This window comes from Octopus bimaculoides, chromosome 16 (assembly GCF_046866305.1).
Source record: "Octopus bimaculoides isolate indiv1 chromosome 16, ASM4686630v1, whole genome shotgun sequence".
Classification (NCBI taxonomy): domain Eukaryota; kingdom Metazoa; phylum Mollusca; class Cephalopoda; order Octopoda; family Octopodidae; genus Octopus; species Octopus bimaculoides.
Window position 1 is genome coordinate 45426235 of NC_142943.1, and position 18235 is coordinate 45444469.

Consider the following 18235-nt stretch of genomic DNA (forward strand, 5'->3'; position numbering starts at 1 on the left):
TAAAAAGTGAAGGATCAACCAGCATCAACAAAAGAGCTCAATTTCGTCTAATTTTCCTTCTCTTTATTTCAAAATATTGAAATTTCTTAAATATTAAATCATTTCCTTAGTTTCGTAGTTTAAAACTAATTCACCAGACTCATCTGCACTATTGCCCGACATATTGTTTTATTTTCAAATTGAAATTTTTGTGTAAATTTATTTTACGCGGTTTCACTGAGCTAATATCATGTTTCACCTAACTCACCGTTCCAAAGAACTCTAGCACTGTTTGCTAAGTTCTTACACTCTACTCTCCCCATTGCACTAAAATGATAACAGAAATCTTAGATAATGTTTTCGTAAAATAATAATATTTAGTTGAAACGAATGGACAAAACTTGTTGGCAAATAACAAACTGAATGTTTATCTTCAAAAGAACATTAGTTTGTTATTTTTTTTAATCAACACCCCGTTGACATTTCCGTTACTTTTCGTTTTCCTAACCAAACGAAAATTCCAGGCATGTACATTTGGCATCAGTATTGTAAAATAAATTCCAACAAGGAGGAGGAGCAATGTGATCTTTTGTATATGCAATAAAAATATCCTACAGACTTTATAAATAATTACGAAGGGCATCATGTAACAAGTGCAGTGCTTGTTGTCTCAGATATTTTGCAATAGAAAAACCTAAACTTTAAGAAAGAAATTTGAGATTGCTTATGAAATAGGAAAATACTAACTATGCGTACGATATATCAATCATAATATGGCCAGAACTAGAGTGAAAGGACTAAAACACAGTTAAGCTAAGGCTGCAACTGAATAAGAAAAGCTTTGCGAAAAGTACGATCATCAGAATTTTGCATTGACTTTCACTTAAAATGTCAGAAGCCATTGAATCAGTTGAGTGACAAAACATTACACAGAAAAAATAAAATATTAGGAAAGGTGAAGTTGAACAAAAGCATTCTTTTCTTATTTCTTTACTGCCCACAAGGGGCTAAACATAGAGGGGACAAACAAGGGATTAAGTCGATTACATCGACACCAGTGCGTAACTGGTACTTAATTTATCGACCCCGAAAGGATGAAAGGTAAAGTCGACCGCGGCGGAATTTGAACTCAGAACGTAACGGCTGACGAAATACCGCTAAGCATTTCGCCCGGCGTGCTAACGTTTCTGCCAGCTGGTCACCCTCCTTTCTGCCTGACGTCGCTCTTCTAACCTAATAAAAGTTGTTGAATGAATGATCGTGGCGCTTTTATGAGGTTTCCAAAGCTGCAACTATCACGCAAGTTTCTTCTTGTCAAACCATATCAAAGACTTTTATAAGGCTTATGAATTCTACCGTCAGATCCATGTTCTATTCAGATTGACCTGTGTCCTTTTGAACCAACAAGGGAGTCACCACGAGAAGGTTTCCATATTCTGACCATCAAAATGAATAACGCGTTATATGGTAGAAAGCGTCACACACTTCACTAGCGTCGTTCTTTGAAGAAAAACATCAGCAGCTGTCTAGAAAATAAAAAACCAATAGTTCTCTTATCAACTCTCCAAAACAGTTTGGACTTGAGTACGAATGTTCATGTACATCAAACTATTAATACTACAGCCACATGTTCGAAACATATCTAAGTTTTATATATATATATATGTGTGTGTGTGTGTGTGTGTGTGTGTGTGTGTGTGTGTGTGTGTGTGTGTGTGTGTGTGTGTGTGTGTGTGTGTGTATGGGTTATTCTTTAATAAGAATAAGTACTAACAATACTCAATACAGGCGGTAGAAAGGTTTAAATATAATCCAGTCAGAATTTTCAATGAGCTACTTGAATCGAAACGGCCGATTAATGCTGCTCGAGATTCTACGATCGTGTTCAAACTAACAGTCTTAATTAGTTTAGTTCCGACTAAGGCGAATTAACTCTCGCGTTAAGTCTTTCAGTTTGGTGGTTTTAGGCTATGTTTTGTATGTTTTTATGCAGTTTTCGAAATGTACTTCCGTTGTAAGAACTTCTGCATTTATTGCAGACAAACTCGTCTTAGGGCTTCGAGTTCTTGTTCACATTATTGATGGAGCGGTTGATTTCTGTATACGTATCGTTAAATGTGGACGATTTTCAAATAAGAGTTTTCTCAGCGAGGGAACAGGATGCGCCTCTAATATGCTAACTACGGAAATATCGAAATATGAGGCAACTTGCAAGCTGTTGTTTTATCTTCTTTACGTTTCGTTTGGTCCTTCCACTTTAAATATGTTGTATTACCTTTTAAACAACCTGATATATATATATATATTGAAAAAAGTCGTCAGAATTTTGGAAAAAACTTCTTTCATTTATTTTATACTTTCATTTCGATATTAGCACTTTCGTTCGTCTTTACGTTCTGAGTTTAAATTCCGCCGAAGTCGACTTTGCTTTTCATCCTTTCGAGGTCGATAAATCAAGTACCAGTTACGTACTGAGATCAATCTAATCGTCCCTCTAATGGTCCCTCCCCCAAAACTTCGTGCCTTGTGCCTTTAGTAGAAAAGAATAATTACTAACGGTTAGATATAATACTTTTTTCGCTATATTGTGTATTTGTTTCTCTTTGTATCTGATATTTGTTTTTGACCTTCTGTTATAATGAAGCTGCATCCCTTAATTTGCTGCCTTTGTGTACAAATACCGAGAAGAAATTTTGTGGAGCAGACGTTATTTTAACGGTATAGAACTTGTAATCACCTGAGGAGATACATCTACATCAACGGATACATCTAAGCCAGAAGTTCGATGAGTGATCGATGCTAGATGGGTCGCCACAATTGTAGTGATCAATAAACTTTCTCGTATCTTCCATCTTCCTCATTAATCGAATATGTGTGTGTGTATTTTATTTTTTTACTTGTTTCAGTCATTTCACTGCAGTCATGCTGGAGCACTGCCTTAAAGGGGTTTTAAGTCGAAGAAATCGACTCCATGACTTATTTTTTGTAAGCCTAGCACTTATTCTATCGGACTCTTTTGCCGTACTGCTAGATTACAGGGACGTAAACACACCAACATTGGTGGCCAAGCGATGGTTGGGGACAAACACCAGTTACGTACTGGGCTCGATGTAATCGACTTATCCCTTCCCCCTAAATGTCAGGCTTTGTACCTATAGTAGAAAGGATTATGTATAAAGATGCACACACACACACAGACTCACATGCATGGCGAGGTCGGGGCTGTGCATGTATTTCCCTTCTGCTGATTTCTTACCCCTCCCACCCCTCATTCTCTCCCGCTTCCTGCTTTATGTCTATGTATGAGTGTCTGTCTGTCTGTCTGTCTGTCTGTATGTATGTATGGGTGGCTGGCTGGTTTGAGGGATGTAATCACAGTCTACCTTATAGCTTTCATCAATTCTCTTATCTCCTCACTTTCCTTCTTCCTCCCATGTTACGCTCTGAAATCTGTTGAGATGGGTTTTATATTATCAAGACAATTTGCTAAATACAAGACATCACACACAATGTTATCACCCTGAGACGAAATACTTACAACTCTGGAATGCTTCACATTTTTCTGTTTGTGATCTTGTATAATTGTTTGATATTTTTTTATCTTCTTGTTTATTTCTTCTAGCACTGCTGAGCAATCTTGTAAAATTCCCAGTGGAGACTTAGACGAGAGACAAAATTGCTCATTCAGTACTCTCCAGCTATATCTATATATCTGGTTTTTTTTTTTTTTTCATAGGCTTCTTTTCTATAAAGAAATATTTTACGTATGCATGCATACATACAAAAACTTTACTTCGCAATCACGTGTTCAATGTTTGATTGTGCTAAATACCTTGTGCTTCGCGTTGCTCAGAACACGAATACTCTCTCCCCCTCTCCTTCTCTCTCTCTATATGTGTGTGTGTGTGCGTGTATATATATATATATATATATATATAAACAATATATGAGTATATGCATATATATGTACATGTATGTATATACGTTCATCTACATGTACATACAGATACATAACTCGGTACATGACGTGGCAAAAGAACAAGGACAAAATGGTAAACAAGGTGCAACAAACAAGCAGGCCACATAGAAACATCCCCTTCATCAGCTGCCACCATTAAAACTCCGGCGTTTCGAAGAATACACACACACACACGCACACACACACACACACACACACACACACACATATATATATATATATATATATATATATATATATATATATATATATATATATATATATATATATATATATATATATATCCTAATTTTGGGACTGCCATGTTGGCTTGGCGATAACTATTAATTTCCAGTACCGCTGCCGTAGTCTCCTTTAGAGAGACTTAGAAATATTAATAACTCTCTCTCTATATATATATATGTATATATGCACTTTTATTAGAGCTGCAAAATCTTCACGAAAACTATTACTCAGAGTTTCACGTGCTTTGTGTGCTTACTTGTGTATCTTTAGACCTTGACTGATGAGAAATTAGCTACGAAATTTCCGTTTGTTTTGTTTTAAATCCGTTTGTCATCGTAAAATCTTTGAAATATCTATCTATCTATCTATCTATCTATATATATATATATATATATATATATATATATATATATATATATATAGAGAGAGAGAGAGAGAGAGAGAGAGAGAGAGAATGTGTGTGTGTGAGTGTGTGCCTGTTCGTGCGTATGTGTGTAAAACACACGCACTCATGTTTACACATGTATGCGTACGTTCCTGTATAGACGTATGCTGTGGCTATTCAACAGCCGAAAGCCTACCAGGTATTGGGTTAGCCGTAGCTGTACATCAGCTGTAGATCGGTGAGAAAATCGATCAAGCAGTGCTTTCGGACCAAGTTCCTTGCGATATTTATTCTGCTCAAATTGCACAAGCAATCTCTTGTCACTGCCGTAAATGCAGTGAACCAGTCCTTAGCTCGTTAAAATCATGTAACCAACAGTACCAGTGTTCACAGTATGCGATATAAATAAATAAAACATGTGTTATTTGTTCTTATGTTTCGATACGAATAACATATATCAAAAAATGGGTGTAGAAAGATTGTAGAAAAATTTCAACCATTTGTTACAATTGAAGAACAAGAATTTCTTATCCACCAAAAGAAGAAAGTAGTCCAAGGAAATGGCAGTACAAATGTCAGCGCCGTGTGTATATGTTTATTTCTGTCTAATTTTAAATTACTGATTTAAAGTATGTCGGGTAGTAGCACGTGTACGTGAAAATAAGCCAATCCTTATCAGATGTTGTTAGTTTTTTGCTGACACTGGGGAAAATGATAAACAACAAATTATTATATAATTACCACCCTAGCATTATCTTAATAAGGCTAATATTGTGATATTAAATCCCAATTCATACACCCACTTTCTAAATATGTGTTGATAGTTATCACATGTGCAATCTCTACATGGTCCCTCACGTATATTTTGGTAGTTGTCTGTTTACATAATATCCATATTTCCATCTATGTATGTCAGTAAACGTGCTTGTGTCTACATACTCTTTTACTGTTGTCAACCACTGGACTGCGGCCGTGCTGCAGCTTTCAGTAGTTGAGCTGATCAGATCAGCCCCACTACGTATTCCGATCCGATATTTATTCTATCACTTTACTGACCTAATCGCTAAATTACACATTTGTCACAAACAGACGCAGCTCGTCATTGATCTGCACCGAGAAACACAAACACACAGAAACACAAACACACAGAAACACACACACACACACACACACACACGCGCGCGCTCACAGACATACACACTCACACACATACATTCAAAGTCAGGCACCTCAGATTTCTGCATAGTTTCCATCAGCAGTAAAGGATCCCGACTGGGATTAAAGTTGGAGCAAAGGGTGTTGACGTTTATGATATAATACAGTAAGTGTGCGTGCGTGCGTGTGTGTGTGCGTGTGTGTGTGTGTGTGTGTGTGTGTGTGTGTGTGTGTGTGTGTGTGCGTGTCGCATCGCATTTTACTTCCAACTCCGCACGCTCCTCCCAATCTACATTTTTCGATTCAATTTGCACTCCCCCACTCCCACCCCCTACATACCTCACACGCACACGCACAAATGCTCTACAATTATATAGTTACGAGCTGCAAAACATTTCTCTATTTAAAAGATGTGGAATTGTGTACATTATTTACATTATTTATTTTTGATGGATATTTGTCCTCATCTTGTTTGTTGTTAACACAACGTTTCGACTAAAACCACCAATAGAAGAGAATATGACCAAAGACTGCGTGTACTCCATCCCATGCAGCTGTTGTAGGTTATACAAAGGGGAAACATGTCGACTCCTCAAAATAAGGGTAGAGGAACATCGCAAAGCTGTGACACGAAGATATTGATAAATCGGGTATAGCTGATCACGCATGGAAAAATGGAGACCACCTCCCCCTGTGGGATGAAATTAAAATAATAGACAGAGAACACCACTGGAAAATACGAAAGCTAAAAAGAAGCAGCTCATATGCTAGGACACAACAACCTCCTAATCAGACCAAGTGCAGATATGAATAACATGGGAACCGGTATTAAGGAAGGATAGGAAAATATTAGATTTATAAGCCCTAAAATTCACTCCATGATTGCCCACGGGTATATGGTGTAGTGGTTAAGAGCGCGGGCTACTAACCCCAAGTTTGATTCCAGGAAGTGACCTGAATAATAAAGTAAATTGACAAAATTAATTATTTTTTGAACCTGTGGAAGACGCACAAGATATCGAAATATCGTTCACTAGATGACAATGGCACTCTTCTTTTAATTTGGAGTTTTGCAAGTCTTTCAACGGGTAAACGACAATCTCCTCGCTTCTAGCAGTACCAAAGCATTATGGCTAACAGATTAAAAAAAAAATGTTGCGACACTTCGAACTCTTTACGAGCAATACATTTAAATCCCTCAAACTTGCCAACAATTCTCACTAAACCATTGGATGCAATCACCTCTTTCCCATTGTTATCTCTATGTTTTTACTCTCAAAACTTCCCTCAATCATTCCTCGGTTCCTGCATGGATCAACCTATCTATAAAAACCGATTCAATTTGAATTTCTGCATCGATCTCATCCGTTTAGGAGCTGCAGCTGTCTTGAGCATCTGGAACCCAATAAATAACAGAAAATAAATAACATATGCCATAACGCATGTATGTTAATGAGTGTGTGTGTGTGTGAGAGAGAGAGAGAGAGAGAGAGAGAGAGAGAGAGAGAGAGAAAGAAAGAGGGAGAGAGAGAGAGAGACAAAGTTACCGTAATCAGAGAATTAAAAAGACCATTCAAACAAGGAAGGATTCAGTACATTTGAATGTCGGGTAGAACCATTATGAATTATAGAACGTCCAACTATTGTAGAAGGAGCTTTGAAACTGATAGCCTTTCAAAACATCTCTACAATCGTCGGACGCGCACTGTATTTAATATCTATGTGGTGTGTGTATGTGTGTGTTATTTACACACGTGTATATTGCTACGTTTATTAATGTATCTGTCTGATTAATTGTATTTCTAATGATGTATTTGAAATTCTAACCTCAAGTTAGTTTTATGTCACAACAATGCTATGAAATAAAGAATCTGTATCTGTTTGATGATAGGGAACATAAAATGATTCTAAGAAAAGCAAAATTAGATTTGTGAGAAAATGTATATATATGTATTTGAAACAAATGAATATGGAAAAGATAAAGGTAAATGAATATGGAAAAGGTAAAGGCAAATGAATATGGAAATGGAGAACATACACGCTCATCATACATACCTCGACCTCCTGCCTCTAGATGACGTGACACGAGGTGTCGGAGCGAGCAGTCTGCAACAGAAACGGCCGATGAACAGAGAAAAATAATTATATGGAAAAGAGCAAATGAAGATGAAAAAGATGTCACACACAGAGAGAATTGAAAGATTCACACGTGAGATGGAACTGTTGACTACGGGATTGAACGTAGAAGGGATCATTCTCTTACAAGGGACATTATCACGTCTGTACTGTTCTAGTAACTACAAAATAAGACATTATTTCATGCTGTCAGGATATATCTGTTGAACTCAAGAGAAGATAATTGTTTATTAGCAGTGGACATTTTCGTGGAGGCTACATTGGAGGGCCGCAAGGCAAATAAGTCTGTCAATGAGGCAGGTTTTTCCGCGACTATGTTATTGCTACACAATTCTAAGTCTCACACAATTTTATAACAAATTGCTTCATGCAGGTTTCAGTGGTTTTAGTTACATTCAGTTTTTTTAAGAAAATGGAAAACAAAATAGAAAAAGAAAAAAACACTACAGAGTATGAATTGGAAAATAACTTTTTTTATTTTCATTCATTCATGTGTGAATGTACATCTCTGACAGATATAAAATGGAGAGATGAAGATAAGAGAGGACTAATATATGATACAAAAGGTTAATAACTGATCTAAGAAATGTAAAGGAAGCAGGTGACTATAAACATCGTCAGTATTTTTCAAAAATATTTCAAATTTAACCGGCAAAACAAAGAGCATCAAAATTCGTTATATTTTGGAATAAATTGCTTTTAAAAGATGATGTTTAACTTCAGAAAGTTAATTGAATGAGAATTTTTGTCAACCAGTTCAGAAGATGGTTCATGTTGAAATCCTCACATGATGAATTTAATAAAAATGTGCAAAATTAAAATGAAATATAAACAAACAGTTGCAAGACCTAAAATAAAATTAAATATTTCAAAATTTTAAAAATTTGATGAGAAAAGCAACTAATACCGTACTGTACAAATTCTGTCCTAATTTATAAAATTGCTTTAAATCAGTTACTTTTCTTAGCATTAATTTCTTTCAATGTCTATTGCTAGGATGAGAGAGAAATGCAATTTTTTTAATAAGATTATATTAGAAATAGTACATACACTACAGTCTTATGAAAAGTTTCACTTAACTAACTGTGACCTACAACCTGGAATATACATACATCGTTTCACTTGTATATGTGAAGATGCGATCAAATAATTTGCATTAATTATCTCACGCCATTCAAGGCAGCGAGCTGGTAGAATCGTTGCAACGTAGAAAAAATTCTTGAAGGCATATGTTATGTAGTGAGCAAAAAAAAAAAAAAAAAAAATCACTCAAAATTACACACGTAAGGAAAACATATCGTTAGCCCAATGTTATTTCTTATCAAGAAAGACAGTGGATTAAACTCTTGCGAGATTAATATTAAAAACTGAATGAGGCTTTTTCTGGAAGTTCTCCCATGGCATTATAATTTCAAATGACAAAACATTAGATGTATAAATTTTAACTATGCTCTTTGAATTAATATACATTAAACAAGTTTAACAGAGTAACTTTCATAAAATTAGATTATAGTTTCACACTATACTTTTTTTTTCATACTTATCCATTTATTATTCTGGCAGATTATACAGGAAAACGAACTTACTGACGTTTCATATTTTCTACTAAGCATTTGCAAATCTCGTGATGAATTCTCTCCAACTGATAATACTTGATTACGAACACAGAGAAATTATGTGTATTGTAGGACATATTTGGTACAAAGTATCGACAACTGATTAAGTAATATCTAAAAAGGAATTTCTGAAGCAAACACCAATTTTATTATTGATTTAATTACCGTAATCATCAAACAATATCGCTTTTCTAATAATGAAATAGAGTTCTCGAAATCGAAATCAGAAGAATTTGCTTTTCTTTCTTTCCTTAAAATAATATATGTTCTGAGTATACGTAGCTAGATATCATTGACCTTCGATTTACAAGTAAAAATTGATAGCATCGATATTTCCGCAATGAAACGTATTAAATCACAAGGAAATGAATAGATCAAATGAGTATAATAGATACTAAACGGTTAAATATTTTCGTCAGAAACAATTTAACTAAAAATAACTACAAAACATCTCAGAATCTCAAATTCAAGTAAAATCTATATTAATTCAACCAAACGGCAGAATTTCAATAGTTTCAATAAAACTTCCGAGCACTGTAGCAATCCAACGATTAAACATTTCTATATTTTATATAAGGGTGATATTCTTATCCAGACGGCCTTTGTTTTACCGAGGGAATATGTTCGATTGAATAAACCCTCTGTATATTATTAGATTTAATGATTAAGCAGAACAACAATACACAATGATAGATACATTACGCTATCTAGCATCGTTATTCTGCCTCTACCATTCTTCTATTTCCTTTGTTGAACTCTTCATATGTTCAAGGATTTTATTGTTTGAATATTTGGACTTTTGACTGGTATAAATCATTATCATCCCGCACGAGACGGTAACTAAACTCTGTTTCTATTGTAGAAGTTGATGTTGTAGTTGTTGTTATTGAGAAACCTCCAACCATTGCTTCAACTGAGAAGGCACATCATACAAAGATGACCAATTAAGCTCAGAAGAAGTTTTTGTTGATGTTATATTCTGTTTTTGTTGCATTTCAATCTGGTTTCGAACCACACATTACAAATATTATGACTTTTAATGAGGTAGTTAAGCCGTGTTGTAATCATTTAAGTATCTGAAATTTATTTTCGAAGAGTTTGGTGATCATCGTAGCATAGACGGCTTAAGAAGATTTTGTGATACTAATAATCTCAATTCTTTGGTTGTTAATACAGAATATGAGTGTAGAAAGGCATTTGACATTGTAAGTATTTTAGTGTTTGCATCGGACTTGTCTAATCCCGAAGTGTTCTATATAATACCTAAATCACACCTTGAAACTGAGGTCAGAAAGAGGCTTATAACATTTCCCACGAAGTTTCTACAGTTAAAAGAACATCAATGAACATAAGTTTGCTGTGGGTAATGTTCAGAGTGCTTTGAGTTTACAGTATCTAATTTAGAATGTCTTTTTTTTTTTTTTGTAATGTGTACGTCAGTGCCTTCACCCACACTTCCGATATTAAAAATTTGATAATGTAATTCTAATCTTCTTGACAAAGTATTGAGTTCTCAGAAATAATGACGCCAACTTCTTCATCCTAACAAAACAATTAGCAACCTTCTAGTTCCTCTAGCAATTCAGACATGTACTAATGACAGATTTCCCTGAGTAAGAACTCCTCCTACAATGTCCTAGATTTCAATGAGGTCAACATATTTTGAACAAAATAAATTCTGGTAAGGATACTACAACTTCAGAAAGGATACAAGTTGAGAAAGAGAATGAATTTTGGATGCGAGAAACATTTATGAATATATTTACTGGCTCAAAGTAGTTGCAGATTTAAGAAAATCAAATGATAATTGTTTGATACAAATGAGATAACTTTAAAAGATGCTATAGCACAAAATTGTTGTTTCCATGATTTGATTCGGAAAGATTTCGATACAAGCCACCAAAACCTCAAGTGTTGTCAATATCCATTATTTAGATTCTCTACAGAAAAGGCGGTTTGTGTAAAAAAGCTAAATCGACAAGACTGTTCTCAAATTCTTCATCGAGTATCATCTATGTCACTATAGTGTCAAAAATAATTCTTGATAAATGGCTTTATTTAAATGTATTAATGAAGATGATATATATACGACTTCACCATTCTACAAATCACTCGTTTGCGTACCCACGGTAAAGTTTAAATAATTGCAGAAATAACTTGAGAAGTGTTCACTTCAATACTGGTGATACTGTGTATATATGTTTTTGCTTAAAATAATTTTTCTGAAAACTTTATTAAAAAGGAAAATAAAGATCCGAATGAATATTTAGGAAATATTTAAGAGCGAATATTACAGAAGAAATAAATAAACAGCAGAAAATTCCTTTTTAAAAAATTGGACTTAATATAATGTTTTAACGCCACTGTCTCCATGCTTCTAGTTTCCTGTATTTATTTAAGCATGCAAAATTATTCATGCATGGGAGCAAATACATGCACATATATTTAAACATGGAGGACAACACAAAGAAACCGCAATCAAAATGTTTTTGATATAATAATTATCATAAATGTCAGATTTCTTGTACTGTAACAGTGACGGAAATTGTCAAACGCTAATATTCTGCTTGCGCAATGAATATCCACGGAAACCATTCACTGTTGAAAGAATATTCAGTTACGAACACTATAATTCAATGAATAGTTTTGTTGATCAAATAATTAGTAACATTCATCGCTAACACTGACGCGACATTCACTATCATCATCCGCATCATCATATAATTAATACCATACCGTAGTTTCACACATATGTAATATAAGCTATATAAAGCAAAGCTAAGAATGCAGCACACATCTGCTTCCCTTCTACAAAATATCTGTAGTATATTGCTGGATGCCTGCATAGAACCGTGGCGCATTTTTCATTTTATAGCTAAAATTACGCACACATTACGAACTCTACATATTACGGTATTCCAACATAGTCTTAACATGGATAGCTAAAGTTTACTACAAAACTATTGGATCAGAATTGTTTATATACTTAAACTACAATATATAGCATCTATCTATCAATCTATCTATCTGTCTTATCTATCTATTTATTTATCTATTTGTCTGTTTGTACCTATGCATATGTATACACAAAGACAACAGATACGTAATATAAATCAAATGTTTAATTTAGAATAATTCAATAGGAAACTATCTGGTAATACAATGGATGAAAATCTAAAACCTCTTTAAAATGCAACTCTAAAGCAGTTGAGGTCATTTATTAAACGTCCAATAATATCAAGATTCAAACATAGACTTCCGAATGATAAGTATTTAAAAAATGTATTAATGTATCATTCCTTTGACACTATAAATATATAGGCATCCCTTTAAGAATAAAACACACTTTGAATTTTTTCAAATCCTAGTAATCAATATCCACAATTAAGTTTCGTATTTGCAATAGCAGAAATTCTAAAACCAAACTTCTTTGCACAGATTATGGTAATATAAATGTGACAATTCAATAGAGACGTTAGACATTTTAGACATCACATTTCCAAACAACAGTGTTGTATATTACTACATTTCAAATGGCCATAAGGACAAGCGATTTCCTATGCAACAGTGGTGGAACAAATAACAGTTTATAGACATTCTAAATATGCTTCATTTTTCGCCGAAACACAAACACACACATATGACAAGCCTCTGTACAGTTGCCGTGGACCAAATTGCTTCTAAAAAGCGATTGGTCGATCTGAGGCAAAGCTAGAAGATCTGTCCAATGTGCTGCGCTTTGAAATCGAACCTTGAACCAATGGACATAAAGCAGACTCAGTCATACTTGCAAATAACTTCACACAACAAATTGTTTCTTCGTGTTAGTTTAGTTATTACAAATTTATCACAAGGAATACAAATTTACTCATTCAGTAAAGCTTTGCTGCTATTTCTATATACTTTTTTTTTTTTATCAGAATCTATTTATTTTGGACTCTAAGTGTCATTTGATTATATTTAATTGGTCTTACTTTTGTTTTATCTTCTTTATCTTCATTAGTTTATAAGGTACTCCGATCGCCGTGATTTTACTGCCGTCTGACACACGATACCATCCTTCCTGAGTGTTGATGTATGTTGGAGTCAATACAATTGAGACAAGAATTCGAACCTAGTAAATAAAGCGGAAAACATTAAAAAACAAAAACACGTGTAAGCATATTTTGGCAATATTAAAACTGCTATTTAAAGAAATGATGTGAACGAGCAAGTTCATAGAATTGCTTAATTCATCTTTACTTCTGCAGTAGTGCTTGAATAAAAGGTGTTTTTTTTTAGGGATGTGAAAATGAAAAGTAAAAATGTCACAGAAATGTTGTTTAAGAATAAATCTACGAGAAATGATTTCTGACATCAGATTGCTTTTTTTTTTTCTTGACCAAAACTGTCGAGATGCCAAGCTAGTTATAGCAAGCACTACAGTCTATCACTCATAACCACAGCAAATAGTGACTAAATTGTAAAATCATTTAAGAGGATCAAGTTGCACATAGTTTCATACACTCTAGTCAAAGGAAATTCAAATAATTTAATCACAAGAAACAATCTAAGCTGCACATCTGTAAAGTACTGTTATAACAAACTAACAAATTATAGCCACTATGATCTGCCTTTACGCATTAAACAATGACACTTGCATGAATGTTGTTTATTTTAGGAAGAAGCAAGTTAGTAGCTCCAGATTTTAATCTCGTCTGTGGACTCTCTTTCTATCTCTCACTCACTCTCTCCCCTTCTCCCCCCTCTCTCTCTCTCTCATTTACCTACTTCAAAAACAATATTTCAGCACTTTGTTTTTTAACAGAACATAAGATGAACTGTTATTTTTGTTGTTAATCTGCTATAATGTATATAAACGTATTCACTCATACACACCCATATATATATACATACATTTCTCTGTGTGTATATGTGTATATATATATATATATATATATATATATATATATATATATATATATATTACCAAAGAATTTGTTTACTTGTTGAGCGGCTGTCTTCATTCTGTTCATCGGTTCTGTTGATGTTGTGTCCAGCCATTTTGCTTGTTGTAGCTCTGTGAATGCTAGATTCAAGTTTCAGTCGAAAATCTCTACGATTGTGAATAAAAGGCTCCCTCAGTTAATTCATCTGAAGATTAAGCAGTTATTTAACGGCCGATAGTTGGGGCTCTAAAGTTGGGGATAGTATTCATCGTATTTTCAATAAATAGTCTCTCACGCCAAATATGCGACTTGTCGCTTCGGTTTATTTCAAGATTTCTTGCCAATAGAGAAAGAACCGGTTTCTAACCAAGATCCAAGGTTCCTTCAATGGAATTTCAACATCAGCAAAAGGGTATGTATGTATGTATGTTATGTATGTATGTATGTATGTATGTATGTGTAGATTTGTATGTTTTATGTACGTATTCTCATGCATATAGTTACATATCTAGACATGCTCAAATATATTTAAATGATAAACTTCTGGAAAGTTTTACAGATTTTTACAGTTCCAGTGATGGATTGGATCTGTAGTCTTCAAATTAGCTTTCTCCTTTCTGGCATTTAGGCAGTGTGTATTCCATATGTATGTATGTATGTATTGTTGTTATCTACATAGGAGAATAGAAAATGATAGCCGAATGATCTGACTGTCAACAGAAAACACAGTAACTGCATCATTTCATAAGGCCAGGCATATTGTCAAATAAAAACAATTTCTGATGTGTATCGTGTGTGTCAGTGTGCACAACCTACAGGGAAAAGAACCGAGTAACGCTTTCTGTTCAATGCTAGAAATATCGCAAAATATATTATCTTCATGAATAGTGGTAAAGAATTTAAAAAATTTATTCATATCAACATGCATATCATAAAGATAAAGGTAACCATACATACACCACGAGCCTGTATACAGACATCACCAGAAACAGACATTTCTTTTTATATATGTTTGTATATATGCATGTTTACTTGCATGTACATATCTCAAGCAGCTTGGGTTGTTTTCATATTTTAAAAATATTACATAGTCATTAAAGAAACTGTTGTTAGACGAGGTATATTTATCTGCTGTGAAGATAAACTGGAAGAAGGCATCAAACGTAAGATACCAGCTATCAAAGACAAACAGATTGGATATAATCTTGATTACAGTTCTGATATAAGCACAAACGTTTACATAAATCCAACAAAGTATTCAACCACATTTCCCTTTGCTTTCCGCCTATTTGTATTGCAAGAGCCCTTAAAAGTTTGAAAACTATTATATACTTTATTATAAACAATCACGATAATACCTTTGGTTAGGGGACATCCTTCTATAAAATCTACTCAACGTCCCAAATATCTCTATCTTTCAGTGTTCTACATATATATATATATATATATATATATATATATATATATATATATATATATATTTTAATATATGTAACATATATTGTATACTCAATGTAAATAAGAATAGATTTCTTGCCAAGCAGTTTTCCAGAGAAAAGAAATTTATGGAATATATTATCGCCATTCCGCAAACGTAATGTTTTCCTTTGCAGGTAGCGTAACCGATTTGTTATCTGATAATAAACTTCATTGATATAGAGTATGTATGTATTTAAACACTCGCATAGCCACACACAGATACAGACATATTATATATTATTTGACGATCCTTTATCTGTGGTAACCTTTCATCACTCAATAACAATATATAGTGCGTAGGACTTAAAATCACCTTTCATTCTCTCCTGCCAACTGGCATTTGAGTAATAGTTCTCTGTATGTGTGCGCGCGCGTGTATATATATATATATATATATATATATATATATATATATATATATGTGTGTGTGTGTGTGTGTGTATATATATATATATATATAAGAACTTGGGAATATTGAATATTTTCGTGACAGGCAAAACAGCTATATATATATATATATATATAAAAAGTAATTAGCATAGCGCCACTTTTTGTGTACTAATTTGAAGAAGTGAAATATTCGTGGTCTCGTTGGTATAAAGGCTAGCATGGTCGTCAGAATTATGAGAGTTTGTGGCTCAGTTCCCATGGTTGATGTTGTGCACATTATTTTTCAATCTTGGATTCATACTTAAACATGATTTAATTTAACGTTTGTATACGGGGTTTCAGTCATTAGTGAGACACTCAAATGATTTTCTAATTGATCTAAAGAGCAGAGGCGTAGCTGACAGAGGAGCAAAGAGGGCGACCACTTCCCTTCCCACCCAGCACATTTTTCAAAATTGGCGCCTTTTATTAAATGTATAACCAATGAGTTAAACATTGTTTGGTATGCGCCACTGAGCCTTTTTTTATTATGTACTCGTCCCCCCCCCCAATTGTAGAGTCTGGCTTTGCCTCCTACTAATGACCCCAGTATTTAAATTTGACCTTTAATTTATCGTCCTACATTTTATTAAGTGGCTGAGTTACCTTTGTAACTCTAATTTTTATCTTCGATCCGGTGTTACACGATACATAAATCCGTAACCACGTCATTTTCGATGTCAACTCCTTAACTCGTCCATTCTCGCTTCTATAAATAACCGACCTATTTTTCTGGGTTCATTCATCGAAACTTTTAGAATGCAGTGACTAAACAATATCGTATCTCACATATTGAATAATGAATAAATGAAAATGTTATATTCTGCTGTGATGCTAAACAATTTTCGGGCAATATCTTGAGCAAAATTTAAAACAGTTTAAGATCAATGTAATGAACTTTTTCCGTTGCTGCTGTTGTTTTTGTCGTCGTCTTTGTTGTTGTTGTTGGCGTTTAGCCCCAAGTCATCCCTTGCCTAGCAAATTTATAATTAAAGCTGTTCCAGTTATCACTATCCCGTTTTCCCCACGCATGTTTCTAAGTCTACATCAAGTATGCTTTCCCTTTTTAAGGTAATAAGTCTGTCGTTCTCAAGTTTTGACTTTGTGACAAATTGGGGATCAACTATATATTTACTAGCAAAAACTATTTCAAAGCAAAAAAAAAAAAAAATTGGAGCTAATAATAAAAACACTGTTGTGTCTTGTTTATTACTAGTTTCACTTGCGTATAACAAATTGTGAATAACATTTTTTCAAGACCCTCAAGCAAATATACCGTCTCCCTTGAAACTTAGGCTCGTTTCTTTTCAGAAAAAAATTGACCCGTCCGAATAAGAATTAGCCAAATAGAAACTAACCTTAATTCGAAAAGTAAGCCTTTGTCGTGTTATATTTAGTTCTTCTTTTGATCACATTAACTGTACGTGTCGCTTTGTTTGTAACATTATTTTACTTGTTTCAATCACTGAGCTGCTGTCACACCGGGGCACCGTCCTTAAGAGCTTTAGTCGATTACGTCAACCCCAGTACTTATTTCACAACAGTTATTTATTTCATCGTTTCAATTTGTAGAACCACTAGTTACAGTTTTTCACAGCAATTTACTTAATACACGCGCCTGTGTGTACACTATGTTCAAATAAACGACGAGCTCTGCTTCCTTCTCTCAAATTCCATTCACAAATACCATGCTCAAGGTACCGCATACTGTACCTTGTGATAGAAATAAGGACCATATGGTTTTCGGACTTCATACCCACAATGACAAACCTTCGCTTACTTATAATTCAGTAAAACTATTAGTTTTAAGTTATTTTTTGAAAGTCAGAACCATTCTTCAAATTTCAAATATTTTTATTGGAGATTTAGTAACTGGAGTCTGAAAATAACGAGTCACTTGATGTCATTGACATCTTCAAAGAAG

The 18235-nt window shown here is 34.0% G+C and overlaps 1 protein-coding gene across 11 annotated transcripts in view; it reads right to left on the reverse strand.

Moving 5' to 3' along the window:
* LOC106877392 (uncharacterized) overlaps positions 1-18235 on the reverse strand; it is a 128218-nt gene that overhangs the window by 18443 nt on the left and 91540 nt on the right. For 6 of the 11 annotated variants that reach the window (XM_089364556.1, XM_089364553.1, XM_089364557.1 and 3 more), the window contains 2 exons: positions 13450-13589; positions 7779-7829 (listed from right to left, as the gene is read on the reverse strand). In XM_089364556.1, the coding sequence (XP_089220682.1) occupies positions 7779-7829; positions 13450-13589 (191 nt within the window). The remainder of the gene's footprint in view (positions 1-7778; positions 7830-13449; positions 13590-18235) is intronic. The other 5 variants (XM_089364562.1, XM_089364559.1, XM_089364563.1 and 2 more) reach the window with 1 other exon arrangement.